Source organism: Gopherus flavomarginatus, chromosome 9 (assembly GCF_025201925.1).
Source record: "Gopherus flavomarginatus isolate rGopFla2 chromosome 9, rGopFla2.mat.asm, whole genome shotgun sequence".
Taxonomy (NCBI): Eukaryota; Metazoa; Chordata; order Testudines; family Testudinidae; genus Gopherus; species Gopherus flavomarginatus.
This window is the reverse complement of record NC_066625.1, coordinates 85,196,445-85,215,149: the sequence shown is the minus strand read 5'-3', so window position 1 is coordinate 85,215,149 and position 18,705 is coordinate 85,196,445. Positions and strand designations below refer to the sequence as shown.

The 18,705-nt window shown below is 41.2% G+C and overlaps 1 protein-coding gene across 1 annotated transcript in view; it reads left to right on the top strand.

The window, feature by feature from the left end:
• The window catches only part of CHSY1 (chondroitin sulfate synthase 1), a 94,297-nt gene that overhangs the window by 8,838 nt on the left and 66,754 nt on the right, over window positions 1-18,705 (top strand). Inside the window, exon 2 of the mRNA XM_050967467.1 lies at window positions 4,935-5,430. Coding sequence (XP_050823424.1) covers window positions 4,935-5,430 — 496 coding nt within the window. The remainder of the gene's footprint in view (window positions 1-4,934; window positions 5,431-18,705) is intronic.

Here is an 18,705-nt window from a genome sequence, read left to right as displayed (position 1 = left end):
GCTGCAGAGAATCCTCCAGCAAGTGACCCGTGCCCCTTGCTGCAGAGGAAGGCGAAAAACCTCCAGGGCCTGTTGTGTTTTTGAATACTAATATTCAGTAGCCACTAAAGTTTTCCTGATGTATCTTTGCACAGTGTCGAGGATATACTTGGCTGAGACCTGTAGGGACTATTGCAGTACAGATGATTGATAATCCTGGTAACACCAACAGAGAGTATGAGCCTTCTCTGGACATAGCAATTTCTTGGTTTTTGTTACCAAGTTTCATGCCTAGTTCTGCAAACCTTCTAATAAATAGTTATTGCTTAAGTAAATAGTATAAGCAAAGCAAATGGGACTGCTCATGTGAGTAAATACTGTTCAGGCCATGGGAGAGGAAAGAGAACTAAACCCTGTGGCTGTGGAGTCTTATGATTTAGGACACTACCTATAGCTGAAGATCAAGCAAAAAGAAAATAAACCTAAGGATTCCAGACTGAATTGGAATAGTTGCTATGAACTTGTTAAACTTGGTTTTACATTTATGACTTTGCAAGTTGGCTCTTCAATGACTTAAAGTTAAGAGGCTTGAAGTAGCTTTGAACAAAATTCCATGTTTATTATTATTCTTGTCTTTTGATAGACAAATCTTTCAAATGTCAGATATGGCTGGTCATATAAATTCAAGTTTGATTTTTATTATTAGAAGTAAATAAACATGCATCCTGAACTTAAATTTTTCTGTGCCTATACTTTCCGAATAAGTGGATGCCTGAGCCAATAAGTTATGCATATCAAATATCGTCTGCCAGTAATTCTGACAGTAAGAAGCAGCAGGCATTGATGTTCTCCAGATGTTTTGGCCTCTAATAACTGACTTTTTTTGTATTCAAAAGGCCTTCAGTGAGCTTCTACGAGTCACCTGTACCAAAATTCAAATGTGTGCTGGAAGCCACAACCTTGAGTTACGCTGACTTGCTCCTTATCTTAGAAATCGCAATACTTTAGGAAATTATTAAGGTATACTCCAACTGTAGTTTCACCAAAAATATTATCTAGGACACCTGGCCTTGGGCCAAGGGATATTCTGCAGCTTGAACACTTAAAAACCCAATCTGTTAGACTTTTACTGATGTGTGCAGCTGTTCCATCTCAAGTGATGAAGCTATTCCCTACCAGTACTCACATAAGTGTTGATATGGGAGGACTTGAACTGGGAGGTCTGAGAGCACCTACAAACATGGGAAATAACAGACGCAGCATTGCTTTATGTAGCTGAGTACTCTTCTAAAACATCTGGACCGTAGAGGATCTTTAGCTAGGAGCTATAAAGTACAGAGAACATCCTGCCCTGTCAATAGTTCATCATAATTAGAGAGTGCTGATTTTTCATGGTGTAGGAAGTGAGTTGGAAAATTATTGGTTTCCGTAAAGGAAAAAGACAGTAAACTGAAGAAGTTATAAGGACCTCATCTTGCCACTTTATAAATGAATCTGTCTGGGAAGTGGCTTGGTTCAGTATAAAAGTAGTATTGGGAACAGATAACAATGGATGCTTCTGATAATTGTGGAACAAAAGCTGTTGAGAATCACAATTCTAGTTGCATTTAAATCTATCACAATGCACTTTTTGAATAATGTTGGTCAAAAGGCTTCTTCACTTTTAAATTTTAAAAACAGTTTATGCTGGGATATTTCACTCATAAACCACTAGATATTAGCATAGAAAAAGCTATGTATGGTTTGCTTTCTTTTTACTTAAAAAGGAGTAGAGGATCAATCTAAATGTGGTTACCAAAGAATTAACAAGGAAACTCTCACTAATTTAAAGTGTTTGCTTAAAACTAGCTAATTTTCCCCATTTCAGTCAAGTGGTTTCATAAACTGTAGCTTATGCGCTGATAACTGGGTATGTCTACATGGCAAAGAAAAACCCATGGCTGGCCCATGCCAGCTGATTCAGGCTCATGGGGCTTGGGCTGCGGGGCTATTTCATTGCTGTTTGGACTTCTGGGCTCAGGCTAAAACCTGGATTCTAGGACCCTGCAAGGTGGGTGCCTCCCAGAGCTCAGGCTGTAGACCAAGCCTGAAAGCCAGCACAGCAACGAAACAGCCCTGTGAGCCTGTGTCAGATGACATGGACCAGCTGCAGATTTTTCTTTGCTGTGTTGACAGACAGACCCTAAAAATGTGTTTCAGCTCTGACTGAAGTCATTGGGATTCTTTCCACTGACTTCAACTGGATGTTAATTTCCTAAAATGCACTGGACACTTGACTAATAAATCCGGATTTAAATAAGTATATTCTTTTAAATGATTGTAACTTTTTAAATTAAAATTTCTGTGAGGAGCAGACATAACTGTTGAACACCAACTGCCCAATTCATTGGGTATGAAAATTTTAAAATACCTTTTATTTCTAAATGGAATTTCTTGTTTAATTTACCTTAATATATTTTTAAATGAGGTCTCCCAGTGGCTAATGCTGTAGATTTCAGATAGTTTAAGAATAGTGTAGGATGTGTTTGGCTCACTTAATCTAAAAAATTATGGTTGGAAGCACCTGGTATGAATAGCAGTGATACATTTAAGGAACACTATTCTTTCACACCTCAAGAATGTTTTTACAGCAGATTCTGAATGCTGATTATGATCTGAATAAAGCTGCCAAACATAACTAGAAAGTAACTCCTATTGAAGGAACAACTGTCCGATTATTCTGTGTAGGAAGGCATGGAAAACAGTTTTACTGTCTTTGTGGGTAGCAATTGCATTAAACAATACCCAGTGATCTAACTTCCATAAGTTTTTTTTTTTTTTTTTTTTTTTTTTTTTTTAAGAGCAAGAATGTGAAACGTTTAAGAGCTGGGTAACTTAAAATGTCTCAAGAGAATCTTGGCTTGATTGTGACTCAGAAGAGGTGTAAAGAGGAGTCCTCCTAAGTAGCATAAAGAGGCCAGCTGCCCATATACGTATGCGCTAGTCCGGCTTTGCTAGAGGCTGCTGGTGAAGGCTTAAGACCGATGCTATGTCTTTACACAGCTCAACACAAATAAGGGCTCCTGGCTATAAGAGTGGCTGATATGCCATAGGCCCTGCCTATATTGCTGATCATATTCCTCTACTAGCTCCTGTATCTCATGAGACATCCTCTGTATGCTTGGAGCAGCCTGCCATTTCCTGTTCACAAATACCCATCCCTGTTTAAACCCCACTGCTTTCCTAACCTCTTTAGGGGAGTATGGGTCTGTTGTCTTCTGGGAGTTGATTCACATCAGATGTAGTAGATTCATAAATGTCTTAAGTGATTTAGGAGTGCTAGTTCCATTGAAAGCTATTTTAAGTGTCTTTGTCCTGTTTGAAAATCCCATCCCTAAATTCTTTAGCTGAAGTGGTAGTATCTCATGGTTTTAGCTCTGTGGAGTTCAAACCCTTCTGCCAACTCAAGTGGTGGCTGTTACCTCTTTAACCCTCCATTTCAATTGTCCTCTCTCTTCCTTTTGGTTTCATTTCCTGTGTTTCTGAACTAGATGCTGAGCTTGTGGGATCATGAAACACTTAATATCAGAGCTTTGAGTAGGGCTTAAAAAAAAATCTGTGTTCCTGTTCTCCAGAGATTGATACAAAATGTGGCTGTGAGGGGTAATACCATGATAAGAAAAGAAGTCCATCTGTTAGGATTCTGCTGTGCTGCTATTCATGCCCCATTCGTTGGGGCTGCTTTTCCATGAGCCTCCAGCTGGTAGGGGCAGATGAGTTTGAGGTAACTTTTTTTCCTGTTTCTTCCCTGCATGTTGGGTTGCTGCATCTTTTCCCTCTATCAGTGCCTACCCAGTCCATCTACTAGCTGCTGGGTGGAAAACACCACTACTCTACCCATCTGTCCTAGAGTCTCGCCTTTTGTAGGTACAGACTTTTCATAAGCTGGTGCAAAAATTTGTCATCTGTTCATTTGCACCTCTGAAACTATAGATTAATGTAGTCACCAGTGTTCAGAAGTAGGGACTGAAAATGTGCAGGGAAGCACCGAACAGTTTGAAGCTAATTTTGTGTGGATTCTGTCACCTGCACAAACTTGAAAATACATTCTTAGTAATTTAAAAGAAACTGATTTTCCTAAATTTTGCAAAAACCTTGGGGAGGTGGGAAGGTTGTTTAAACTGCTAAGTCAGAGTCTAGGAGGTCACAAATCTTGTTCTCCCTTCTGCATCTGATTGGTGTTCATACATGAAAGTTATATAGTCCTTTTGTAAGGACTTAGATGGTACTTTCAAGGTCACTCAGCATTAGCCTAACACAGTTCCCTTTGACTTCAATGACAGTTTTATGACCAACATCAGTGGGAACAAAGTTTGGCTAAGAGTGAGCACTTCCGGAAAATTCCACAGTTAGTTTTGGAGACGCTCTGTTGTTAGCACACCTTGACACTAAAAACTTAGGCTCAGAGGCATTTCATGTTGGAATGGCTTGCATGTCGTATAGCAAATTTTATTGCACCACGACCCCCCTCTGACAATGAAAAATAACTACACGACACACACAAACACTCCCCCTCTTCTCCCTTCCCCCTCCCCCCCGTGCATCTAAGGGCTTCAGTCCCAGGCAGCAGGGCCGTAGCCTGAGCACCACTGCCCTGGGCCGAAGCCCATGGGCTTTGGCTTCAACCTCTGGCAGTGGGGCTTGGGCTTCAGCCCTTGGCCCCTCTGAGTCTAACAGCAGTTCTGGTGACCTCATTAAAACAGGGTAGCGACCCACAGTTTGAGAACTGCTGTCATATATGGTTCTTACCACTGTACATGACTATCACTTATGTGGAAGGAAGACAGCATTTCAAGAGGATTAAAAAGGAGGAAATTCTTAAGACAAATGGTCCTCCTGAGTCACTTTTTCCTGTATGTTTGACTTGTACTATGATGTGCTCTGTCTGTAAACTTAACTTTGTATTTTCATTCTAGAACCTGGTCCAAAACCATTCCTGGCAAGGTTGAATTCTTCTCCAGTGAGGGTTCGGACACCTCTCTTCCAATCCCAATAGTGCCACTACAAGGCGTGGATGACTCCTACCCACCTCAGAAGAAATCCTTTATGATGCTCAAGTACATGCATGACCACTACTTGGACAATTATGAATGGTTTATGAGAGCAGATGATGATGTTTACATTAAGGGGGACAGATTGGAGAGCTTCCTTAGGAGTTTGAACAGCAGTGAACCCCTCTTCCTTGGACAGACTGGGCTTGGCACCACCGAAGAGATGGGGAAACTGGCCTTGGAACCTGGCGAGAACTTCTGCATGGGAGGACCTGGAGTGATCATGAGCCGGGAGGTGCTGCGCAGAATGGTGCCTCACATTGGAGAGTGCTTGCGAGAGATGTACACCACTCATGAGGATGTGGAAGTGGGAAGATGTGTGCGGAGATTTGCAGGAGTGCAGTGTGTCTGGTCTTATGAGGTAAGAACACAAACACAAGCAATGAGGCATGTGGATGCGAAAGGTGTGCTGTTTTGTACAGGATAATGTCATGTCCCAGACACAGGCAAATGGGATATGGCCTACCTGACACCTAATTTTGTGTAATACAAATTTAAAATTGGTTAAAGTAGTTCTGGATATTGCACCTATCCCAGAGCTCCCTTGCCTTTCTTTCTGGCTTTACAATAAAATTGTCCTACCGCTTGAAAATAGTTTTTCTTCTTCCTGTCATCATGTGAAACCCCCACAAAAATGAGTGTGTGACAGAATGGAGAAAAATGACTCATAAATGAACCAAACTGGGGAAAACCTGGTAACTTCTCTAACCTTTCAGTTACACTACTCTTAGATGTCTGTCTGTCTGTCTGTCCTTTTTTTTTTTTTTTTTTTTTTTTCTTTTTTAAAGTCATCAGGTAGAGGTGACATGTAAGCTGAGTGTCTCATAGGGTATGTCCACACTACCCACCGGATCGGTGGGTAGCGATTGATCTATCTATTGGGGATTGATTTATCATGTCTCATTTTGATGGGATAAATCGATCCTCGAATGCTCTGCTGTCGACTCCGGAACTCCACCAGGGCGAGAGGCGGAAGCGGAGTCGACGGGGGAGTCGCGGCCATGGATCTCGTGTGGTGAGGAGAGGAGGTAAGTCAATCTAAGATACGTCATTTCATTCATTCAGTTACGCTATTCTCATAGCTGAAGTTGCGTATCTTAGATTGATTTCTCCCCCTCCCGCCCCCCCCCCCCCCCAACATGTGGTCCAGCCGATAGTTTTACCATCCCTGTACTGTGAGGCAAAAATATTCATCACCTCCATTTTACAAATAAGAACTTGAGGGGAAAACTGAATCAAAGTGGTTTGGTTTGTTTGTTTTCCTCAAATGGGCTCAGTTTCATACAGGCTTGTGAGTGCTAACAGGGAGCTGCAGGTGCTCACCACCTCTGAAATTAAGTCCCTGAGTGATTTTGCTGACTGTCAGCTGAGAGTGGGTGTTTTTGGCTTCTAATTTGTGCTTAACCAACTTGTCTGTGGGATCAGTATTGAAAACTAATGGTTTGGTGAGCAGTTTGGAAATTAGTGTTGGAGCACACAAGGCTTACAGACTTGTGTTGTAAAGTATTCCATGTTTCTGTCTTAGTCTTTCCCCCAAGGCATACCTATTGCCAAACAAGTGTTTAATCTCTCCAGCATTTAACATTGTCACACTGCATACAGTACTAAGTCTGCAGATAATTAAACATGAAACTGCCTACAAGAAAGTATCTACGGCTCAGACATGGTTCTGTTACTTGTTGGATATTTGCTGATTCCTGCTGTTGGACTTTGTGGGTGAAAACTGGTCTTCAGAGGGACTTATCTCCTCCCCCACCCTCAAAGCCCCCTATACTGACCACCACTGAACTCTGCCCATAGAGATCTGATTGCAGCTTCAGGATCTCAAAAAAACCCCACAACCTGTTTACTATGTTTATTACTTAAACTTTGTTATCCTCATGGACAATTCAGATCCATACAGTTCTCTAGACTTCAAAGTTTGGTTGTATGTATTGTAGAAGAATAATTCTGCTCAACTGCTAACATAGGAGGTTGTGTTTTTTTCTTTTTTGGTTTTAAATAAAGTGGAATCACTTCCATCAGTCTGGAGTTCTGTAAAAGCCTGTCCCTACAGAATCTAAGTATGTGGCCAAACATGAGTTCAGCTCTTTTTAAAGGGACCCCAACTTAATCACACTTCTGCTAGTATTGGAAAGAACAGTGAGGATTACTAGCGACAAAAGATCAGAGGAAGATTGCTTTATGCTCATATTTTTGTTCCAAAGGAATACTCTTTGTGCGTGTGGCTGACAGCGCTGTACATAGTTTTCTCTGACTATAAGCTCTCTCATAGCAATGGGGGGAGTTTTTTAAAAAGAAAATTGTAAAACCACAGAAACTGACAGAGGAACTTGAGTCAGAGAGAGCACCTGAAGCTATTATTAACTTGAACTGACTTGGTTTCATTTTGGCAGCGAGATGGTTTAAATTTTTGAAATAGTTACTGATTGCTTTTCCTGAGAAGTTACCATTTAGTGCTTTGTAGGCCCAATTGGAGCTCAGTGGAGTCAATGGGCATTGGATCAGGGCCTTGAGATGGAGAGTCTTTTCATCTGCATTCATGTTGGCACATATAAATGTGTTTTATATAAAAAATGAAATCTGGACACAGGCAAAGATGAGCTCTAGAGTGGCAGTGGTGCTGTCAGTTTTTCTATATTTTTAGACCTGAAATGATTTACTAGTGTGTGAGGTGCTTTACGGAGAAAAGGATCAAACCACTTTTTTTCCTCTTAGTTCTCCTATTTAAAATAGTGACTAGGCCTAGAGCAGACTATTGAAACAACTTCTGTGTAAATAGCTACATCAGGTATAACTTGAAACTATTAAATGCTCAAATCCTGGTCCCATTGAAATGAATAGCAAAACAGCCATTGATTTCAGAAGGACCAAGATTTGGCATGAAATCTTGAATCATTTGTGGAGCTGTCACGCTTTAAGGAGGTTAGAAAAACAAAACAAAGTGCGTGACATAGCGGAACTAGACTGAAAATAATGCTGAGGTAAAGCAAAATGCTTGAGCATTTTTAAGCTATTCAGAATGTTTGCTCGCAGATGTGGTGGACCATCTAAAATTAGTATGTGTGGAGGGGGGAAAATAGCATGAACTCTTAAAAATTATTCCTGCAGCGTGAGTGAGAATGTAAGGTTTAAAGTTCCCTAGGAGGGAGGAATGGCTGGGTAGCAGTTTCAATGATGAAAGCACATTACTGCTTTAGGGAGTAGCTGCGCTTTCGTTTCACTGAGGGCTTTTTAATTTAAAAACTGTCATAATTTGGTCTTTGGTCTGATTCCCTCAATGCCGAGACAACTGGATTAAATGTGCCTAGGGAATGTTATGTAAGATAAAACAATGGCTCTGTTAAGCAATGCAGCTGTCTTAACCAGCTGTGTTAGGAAAGGTTAGTGTTTAAGCAACATTTTCCATGTCTTAAGTGTATTCATGAGTGTCAAGCAAGAGATCACTATGCCTAAAATGCAGTACATTGTATTGCAACAGACTTTAGGTGGAAGGAACAGTTATTCCATCCCCTGCCTTCTGGGGGTATTAGTATTGCATTCTCTAGGATACCTCGAATTAGTTTCCTCTCTATAGTTCTTGCAGGGCTTAGCAAATTAGACCCTAATTGCTTTAAAAAAATTCCTTGCTCATGACTTCCATTTAGAAGAGTTCCAAAGTGCTTTAATGGTCCAAATCTTCAAGCCCCTATTCATGTGAGTAATTTCACTGATGTCAGTAGGGGCTTCTTGCATGAGCAAGTGTTTACCAGTACTTTGCCATACATTTGTGGAACATCACTAGGGAAAACTCTGCTTGGCCCTGTATCTTCCCCTCTCTACCCTCCATTGCTATTACTCTTATTTACACCCTAGGGGTCACGTGCATTTTGATAACTGCAACCACCTCTTTTCCAGCCTCCTTTACACCTCCCTCTCCCTTTTAACTCCAGCCACAGCATGGCCACCCAAACTTTCCTCTTCTGTCCTGACCATTAGACATCACTCTACTGCTGCGTCAAAGTGTTGTCCCAGCCTGCATGTCTGGTCCTGGATCCTCTTGTTCCTGCTGTACCTTCTGCTTGATCAAAGATATCGGCCTCGAAACCCATCTTGTTTCGTTCTTGCATTTGGTGCAGGCTTCTGTGCTACCTCTTACTCATGAAGTGCACTGCACTAAGCTACCAACCTTATTCATTACAAGTCTCATGTAAACTCACTGGTTCCATGATGCCCACAAGACAAGTTGTGAATAAACTTTGTTGGCCTGAATGCTTAGGGGTGTGTGTGTGTGTGTGTGGTGGGGGGATAGCACTTCTCTGGGTTTTATCCTTTCTCCGGTGTGTCTGAGGTTGTAAGATCTCTATCAGTGACTGTTCCTTTTTTGTGTGTGTGGTAGAGTGCTGAACCTGTCATTTGTGCTTAACAAATAACTCTGAAAGGCAGCCACCTCCTAGGTCACTGGAAGTAACCACTCAATAATTTGAGCACAACACTTTGCATGACAGCAGGAGGCAGGACAAATTATACCAAGGACTACTAGGGCCATGGAATATGTATATGTCCACAGAGAACAGACAGGACCTAGGTTTTAAGATCTCTTTCAAAACCTGACAACCCCTCCCTATCCCCAGCATAAAGTATGTAGAGCTTAATTTATCTCTGTTGGGGAGGATAAAGGGCTGAGTTGATCCTGTGAGGACTGGACCCCACAGTCCTAGAGAATCTAGGTATTTCAATCTTACAGGGTTGCTGCCAGAGCTAAGGAGAGACTATTTGATTATACCTGTGTTTAAAATCTTCTTTCACTATTAGTTTACTACTTTGCATTTCTCTCTGCTTGGAGAGTAAAGACTGGCTAGTTGACTTTCTGCCTTTGGTACCACTAGCACAACGTTGCACTATTTCAGTTGTTCATACTGAAGAAAGCTAGCTTCCGTTCTGATGCAAAGCTATTGCAGTGCTTTCATTTAAAAAAATTGTCAACTTTTCTGTTTTGAGTTTCATTTTGAATCTTTTATGTTTTCTTTAGCAGCATCTCACCCATGGGATTATCTTTCAGTTGCAGGTGATGCATTTTTTATAGTTGCTCTTGCCATAAATTACTATGTAAAGAGTTCAATTCCTGTTCATAGGAATCCCGATTACTTTTATCCAGGTTATTCATAACTGCTGGTAATTGGCAAAGCTGCAGCATATGCATCCAACTTTCCTTAGTTGTGATACAAACTGTTGGCACTATTTTGCCTTCTCTTAGTGTCAAACACTTTTCTTTCCTCATACCACAGTGATTGGTGCAGAATAAGAACCTAGACAGTGTTGTGCCCTGATGAAAGTCTCTTCCTGGAAACTTTGGTTTTCGAAAGAATGTTTTCAAAAGAATTAATCATGTAACGCTTTTCTATTTTAACTAGACTTGAAAAGTCATTTTTAAAAATGTACTGATCCATGTGTCTTAATAGAAACTCCACTTCCTAGCAGGGCTTTGGAACAGAGCCTGGAGCTGGAGCGCGGAGCAGCTCCGGAGCAGTGGAGCTGCAGGTTTTTGCATGGCACTGGAGCACAGCTCCAAAGCCCTGCTTCCTAGTTTACCTAGCAGTGTCTGGGGGGTGGTTGTGTGTGTGTGTGTGTGTGTGTGTGTGCGCGTGTGCGCGCGCGCTTTCCACACCAAAGCATCAAAATAGAAAACACATTTTCAAAACATCTTTACCTGTGAGAGGTAGTGTAAAGAAAGCCAGGGAGAGTCAAGTGTTTTATATTGTATTTTATTGTGGGTTGAGAAAAAGCAGTTTGTCCCATAGCCAGATTCACATAGGTCCAATTATGAATCCATCAGATAGGGATGCAAGCATTCCCCCAAACGTTCCATTCCTGTATATAAGATGCTCCAAATGCAGGGGAACGGGGGGTGTTTTTGGGCTCTAAAGTGGCCAGAACTCGGAGAAATCCTGTGATGATTAGGGAGGGAAATAGAAAGTACTGATGTTGGGGGACAAATACACAACTCTTAGCATGTGACTAGTCTCCAGTTCTATGGGTTTCTCTTGAAGAAGTTTCCTTCTCACTGTGTCAAAAAGCTATTTGAGACTAACTGGCTGATTAGCTTTGTGTGGCCCGCTTAGAGCTTGGTCCTATGCTAGAGCTCATGTTGACTCTAATGATGAAGCATCAGAGTCCTGATGAGATTTTATTGGAATACTCTGTACTTGCCTATTTAGTCTGATGTATATTACAATAGAGTTGTTGTGAAGGCCTTTGAGAGGCAGGATACCATATGTGTCTTTGTTAACCTCAAGGACCAATGTAGCATCATGTCAGTTCTTGAATTTGTCATCTCCAACATTTTTCCACAATGGTGAGTGTCCACGACTCCAACTGAGGTCAGTACTTCTGGAAATCAGGCCCTCAGTATTGCTTTACATTATTGTCTCTCTGACATGCAGTCTGTTCTGACCTCTGCCATGTGCTACTCTTAAAATAAAACCTGTCCTTAGGAAACAGGGATAGCAGGGTTATAAGTTGATACCATCCGTGTACGTGGTACCATGTGCACCCATGCACAAGGTGCATAGAGTCTGAATCTGATGCAGACCATCTGCATGTGCACAATAATTAGTTTGGAGAGAACCTTGAAGTACACCACTACCTCGATATAACGCCACCCGATATAACACAAATTTAGATATAATGTGGTAAAGCAGTGCTCTGGGGGCGGGGCTGCGCACTCTCGTGAATCAAAGCAAGTTCAATATAACATGGTTTCACCTATAACGTGGTAAGATTTTTTTGGCTCCCAAGGACAGCTTTATATCAAGGTAGAGGTGTAGTACAGTTTAAAAAACTGCACTAACTTGGATGGGACTGTCATTGAAAGACTTTGTGGAAGTCTGCTTTGTTTTTTTAAGGGCAATTCTATGTAGTATACAGGAGCCAAAGAATGGATTTCAGGCATTTTGTGCGTGGCTGAGAAGAAACGAGTACTTTACAGGAGAGACAGTGGACAAGAATAGGTGGTGACCGTATGTAGGCAGGGGCAGAATTGCATGAGGCCTTGGAAATGAGTGCAAAAAACTTGACCTTGATGCGGTAGGCAAAAGGGCACCAGTAAAGAGCTTGGGGGAGGTAGAGGGAGGTGGGCAGAGCATCAGAACTCTAATAACAGCACTTTCAGCAGATTAGTGAGGGGAGAAGCAGGGAGGTCAACGCTGAGGAAGCTTCTCCGTAGATGCAGGAAGGCCACAGGGTGGATGAGGGTTTCAGCATTTGGAGTGGGAGGCAACAACCTAAGATCCACATCCAAACTGTAATTTCTACTTCATCTAAGTTACTTAAAAGAAAGCAAAATCTGACTGAAAACTCATAAGCCTTTTTTAAAAGCAGCAAAGAGTCCTGTGACACATCCCTTAGTCTATAAGGTATTGGAGCATGAGCTTTCGTGGTCATGCATCTGACGAAGTGGGTATTCACCCATGAAAGCTCATGTTCCAATACGTCTGTTAGTCTATAAGGTGCCACAGGATTCTTTGCTGCTTTTACAGATCCAGACTAACACGGCTACCCCTCTGATACTTGAAGCCTTTTTTAGTAACTTCTGCAGTTGCAGATCAGCAAAGCAGAAGTTTGAGGCTTGTGAAGTATTTTGATTGCTTTGCTGTTTGAACCCAAAGACCCTGGAGACAGCTCCACTTTGTGTATTGCAGTTTTAGCACTAATATTTTTGTTTTGACTCCTGGCCTTGTTGGGAATTTTAAGGTGTGCACTTGTATTTGACTTGTATGTAATGTCAGGGTTTTTTTTGTTTTGATAGGGTTTGACCCAGTTTTCATGAGAAGACAGAGGAATCTGCTCTTAGCTAGATGACCTATAAGCTGAAGGTTATAAAAATTGAAACTTGAACAATGAAATGTAGTCTCTGCTGATGCCATGCATAAAAATAAAAGTACCCTAGGCTGAATTTCAGAAGACTGAAGTAAGACCTTTCTTTCATGAATTAAGCATCAGTGTACTGTGAATTTTGGGGAGCTATCAAGATTAGTCATTGTCCTGACTACAGTCAGCAAAGGCTTTATTGCATTGCTGGATAAAGAACTTTAATGGAATGCCCCCTCATCCCAGATTCTTAATTCAGACATGTACTTATGGAGAGAAGTTGTGTGAAGACTTGAGAAACCATCGGAGAAGGGGGGAAATGTAGTTCCCCTTGTCTGAGCTTAAATGAAGTTACTCTGTCTTTATCCAAAATAAATTGCTACTCTTTCCCTCCCACTGTCCTCTGCGTGCATCCTCCCCATTTGCTAGGACTAAGTATGGAAAAGCTGTGTAAAAACAAATTCTTAAAAAAGAGTCTTGATTGACTTGACAGTATATCCACAATCAACTTGAAATGTAGTCAAGTTTTGGATACTACACCTGCCCTAAGGATCCCTTCGGTCTTGCCAATATTTATGGGTTGGCAATAGCACTTTTGTTTTTTTTTAATGGCTGTCTCATTGTGAGAAAAGCCCACACAAAACAAAGTGGAAACTCTGTATAGTCTATTTCACTGCTTCACTGTCTAGGCAAACTTGTCAAATGCACAAAGCAGTTAAACTATAAAGAGAGATTACTACAACAAAGACTAGAATCTTAGGTGGCACTTACGGTACTAGGCACAGTGCTTTCAGGGTTGCTTTTTTAGTTGACCACATCTCTTTTAATGTCAAGTGAAATTTCACTTTTTAAAAAAATGTGAAGAAGGGGACCTGCTTTCAATCCCTCATCTTGAAAAAATAAGTCTTATTACTATTTATGTAGCACCAACAGTGTGCTGGATTTGTCTAGACCTGTGCTAGTGCTAGACTATACCTGTAGTCCTGGGAGCTCCAAAACAACCAACCTTGTAAAAGCCAGGAGCACTAATCTGTTTCCAGGGCCTTTTATAATGCTGTTGGGAAGTCAGCATTGCAAAATTATGTACAATAGTTATCTCCATCCTGATGTATCATTAAAACAGCTGCTTTCTAAGCAGCTCTCTTTGCTGGTCATGGTATGCTAGTATATACAAAGGCTTTAGTAAACTGTCAGTTATATTTTGTTGATACAGCAGGATCAGTCCCTGGCATGTTCTGTTAGTACCTTCCCAATTAGTATTCCTGATCTTTTTTCATTCTTATCTGCCTAAAATTTAGAGAAGAAAAGGGGGGATAATACTGAAAAGAATTGTTAGGTCTCTTAAAAAAAAATAAATCTCCTGCTTCAACAGCTTCCTTTTATAAGGTCACTATCTGTGGATTACAGGCATCCACTAGTGCTGCAGTTTTTCCTTTTTTGCTGACTCGGCTGGGATGAAACTTCAGCGTGCTGTGATGCATTTAGTTGTACAGCTGCAATTAGTAACGGGAGCGGGATACCTTAGCCCTCCCATACATATTACACTAAAATGTTTCTGTATGGTAAGCTATAGCCTGGCTTTGGACTGCGGTGGAGGTTCCAGCCCTGTGGTAGAGAAGTGCAACTGATAAAAGTGGCTGTGAAACGGCCACCTGCAGCACCAGCTCCCCATCACAAAAAGTGAAGTTTCTAACACTCTACTGTGTACTACGCTGTATAAGATCTCTACTTGTCTCTGCATAATCTGCTGACTACAGTTCATACTGTCCATCGTGTGGAGAATTAGTTGTTCAGGATGTGTCTAGCCTCTTCTCATTTAGCAAGTTTCCTGATGAAGTTGCCCTGAAGTCCTCTGACTTGGAAAATGGAACTTCGTTGTAATCTACTGGGCTGCCACATAACTTTAAGTCTTAAAAGGCTTTAAACACTTAGCACTAATTTCCTGTGTTTAAAAGCTTATCTGGACTCCTGATGATGTAAACTTTCATGGTCATCAGCTGGAGTCTTCTTAAAATCTTGCCAGAAATCCTGATTATCTAAAAGGTAGGCATTCTGTTCTTGCATACCTAGGACACCATGACCTTTAAGTGTCCCCAATTTCTCGGCAAGTGCTATTAGGGACTCTTGGAACTTTTGCTGTTAAATTTCGTCTGGAAGAGGATTCACTGGTCCTGTTGCACTTAACTTAGTTCTACTTTATTTCTTGCTTTAAATTGGATTTCTGCTTGTATTACCACTTGAAACAAACTGTCAAGAATTACCTTCAGATATGTTTGAGCAACTTCACATACAATAATAATGATACAAACTTGACTCTAGTTTTCGTTTTCACCAATGGGAAATTTGAGAATCTGGTTAACTGGCAAATCATGTTACAGATGGTTGTTAGTTTTTTTTGTCTTTTAAATTTCATTAACAAAAAATAGCCAAAGTTAGCTTAAATTCAAATAATATTGATGGTGTTTTGTGTGGTTTTTTTGTTTTTGTTTTTTTGCATCAGAGGAGATCTACTCACTTAGAGTTTGCATTCTACATTTGCGTTGGTGTTCTGGTTTTTGAATTAGAGTTGGAGAGGACATTCCACTATCATAGTTAGGCCCCCACTCCTGCATTTGGATCTGCTAGCAAAGGTTTCTTCAGCCGTGCCAGATCCTATTTGACTGCAGAATTGGGGCCTGAGGGCTTTGCTACATGGGGAACTATTCTAGATTAGCCATTCTTAACTAACTCCATGATGGGTGCTCGTATTCCAAACTGAGTGTCTTATTCAGAATTGGCGTAAGTGGATTGAACTAATTTGGAATAAGACACTGTTGTGGAATAACAGTATCCACGCATGACATTAATCCAGAATCACTACCTTATTCCAGATTTATTTCTATGTGTAGACAAGCCTATAGTCCATGAAGCTGTCAGGGAAAGAGTCTTCATGTATCTGCAGACAACACGGTTGGTGCTTAATAAATAGATTGCAGATCTTAGTTAAACATTTTGAAGCTTGAAGGCTAACGTTTTCCTATGAATATAGGAAGATGATAAATGTCCTAGTAGGAATCTTCTGAAGTTTGAGGTGAATTGTCTTCCTGCACTGCAGTAAGAAGGGTGGCGAGACACACAACTGTGCAAATTCTGACTAACTGGAGTAGCTTTTTCCTTTATACCTTCAGAAATACTGAGCATATATGGCAAATGGATACTTCTCTCCATCTCAGTGTGCCTGCACTGGCACTTGAAGGTGGTCTCAACATCTGTTCTGTTCTAAAAGGCTGAACAAGCCACTTCATGAATAATAGTGGGCAAGCTTTCATATACATAACTGTAAATCAGTGTGACTGGTTAGAACACTGCTCCAAGAATAAGTTAATGCTAATGAAGGTACCAGCCCTTATAGGCCTTTAATTACTTGGCAGTAACTCCCATATTTGAAATAAAACTAAATGTTTTGGCGGGTTATGTCACCACTGTATTATTGTGGAATGAAGGAGAGAGTGTTAAGTTGCCTCCACTGAACTGCCTTAAGCCTCCTCTGGATGCATAGTACACTTCAGACAGCCCAGATACTGCAGCAGTATTGTCTGTCTTGGTATAATGCAGTGGCTCTCAACCTTTCCAGACTACTGTACCCCTTCCAGGAGTCTCACTTGTCTTGTGTACCCTCAAGTTTCACCTCACTTAAACTACTTGCTTACAAAATCCGACATAAAAATACAAAAGTGTCACAGCTCACCATTACTGAAACATTGCTTATGTTCTCTTTTTTACCATAGAATTATGAATTAAATCAATCTGAATATAAATATTGTACCTCCATTTTGGTGTATAGTATTAAGAAGTCATTGTATGAAATTTTAGATTGTAGTGGCTTTTTATGTAGCCTGTTGTAAAACTAGGCAAATATCTAGATGAGTTGATGTACCCCCTCTGGACCCCTAGGGGTACATGTACCCCTGGCTGAGAACCACTGGTAATGAACACACATTATACTTATACAATGACATTCATTTGCTTGGGCACTTTAAGGCTATGTAGGAATCCAAACTCCTGCCCCAAGGAGTTTACAACCCAAGGTCCTGATTCTGCTGCGGCATCCATAATGGAACAAAGCAGGGTGCTCTAAAAGTGAATCTTTTTGAACAAGAAGTAACATTAAACAGGGAATAGAGGTGGAGTTCTTGTGCAGAAAAAAGGAGAACAAATTTCATAATTAATGTTCTATATAAACATGTGTTTACCACACTAGGCGCTCAAGGCCACAGATAATGCCTTGTTCCTCTTCAGTTGGCACAAGGGTTTTTTTTGTACCTGCTCAGTCATAAGTCTGCTTTGGTATCCAAGACTATGAGCAGTGGCTGCCTTTTGAGATATGCGAACTCTGAGGCAGTGATATCTTGTAACACATTGGCACAGTTGGGGTGGGACATGCGGGAGGGAGAGGTACTCTTCTCCCCATTAGCACACACCCCCTTCTTGCTATATCCAGCTTTTAAAAGCTGATGTCTATATTTAGATCCATTAGAATGGATACATATCTATGTACAAAAGCTGAGAGCAGGAAAGGGGAGGGCATGGTAAGAAGTAGGGCTATTGGGGACTAGTAGTGGGGTAGGGAGGCAGAGGGACAATCTAGATTGGGATCCAATGGAGCATGGAAAGAGAGCAGCGTTTGGGGTTAGGGTCGACAGGAGTTTTCTAAAATACACCTACCTATCCACACTAGTAGAAAAACTACATTAGTTGACACAGTTCTTCATCAGGTTTCCAAAATGGTGTTTCTTCGTTTGAAGTACACCTCTACCCCGGTATAACACCGTCCTCAGGAGCCAAAAATCCCTACTGCGTTTATAGGTGAAACACCCTTATATTGGGGTAGTGGTGTCAGGGCTCCGGGGGTGATTTAAAGAACCTGGAGCTCCCCGCAGCAGCCGGAGCCGCAGGGTTACCGTGCTATACGCTATATGTTACAGGCAGAAAAGACACTGTTTACTTGAGACCTACTGCTGCATTTTATTTTGTGATTGATGCATGGTACATTCCATTACCATTGCTGTATTTGTATCCCTGAAAAGTGCTACATCTGTCATGTGCACACTACAGTTCTGTAATGCTGCACCACACATAGGGACTGTGCAGGGTTCTGTTGTGAGCTACTTGGGTGACCCTTGCTCTATTCTCCTGTAGAAATATTCTTCCAGTATAGGGAGTCAGAACATTTTACTAGTTTTTACTATGTCTCTTTAACTCACTGAGAATCCTTCAGATGTCTCTACTGATCAGACTTCAGGCATATAGTGGGCCTCTTGCTCAAGATGGTGAGGAAATACTTTTCAGCTTACTTTTAGGTGGTCTAATGCTGTGCGTTGTTCAAGTAAGCTTGAAGGAGCCTAGTTTTAACCCTGATCGCCAAGAAACTTGGGGAAAACAATTCATTTGTACTTTGAGAGGAGTTGTAATCCTGTGTCTGGAATTTTTGAAGTGTTTCAGCATCAAACTGTTTTGCAAACACCTTTTCCTTACTGCATCTCTGTGATAATTACAATGATCTTGCAAAGGAGTTTAAAAGTGATTAGCCCAAGGGCACAAAGGAGGCTCTGTCAGGGCAAGAATTAGAGTACAGGGGGTCCTGACTCCTCCTCATATACTCAACAACAGCTGTCTTTTCTAGTTAGTTCAATTAAAATTCCATAGTTAGAGCTGACACCAAGAGAAGCTTGAGCAAACGTGTTCTTCCTCTTGCTCCAGGAAACCACATGTGCTGTCAGAATTAACCTATGGCCAGAAAACTGAAATC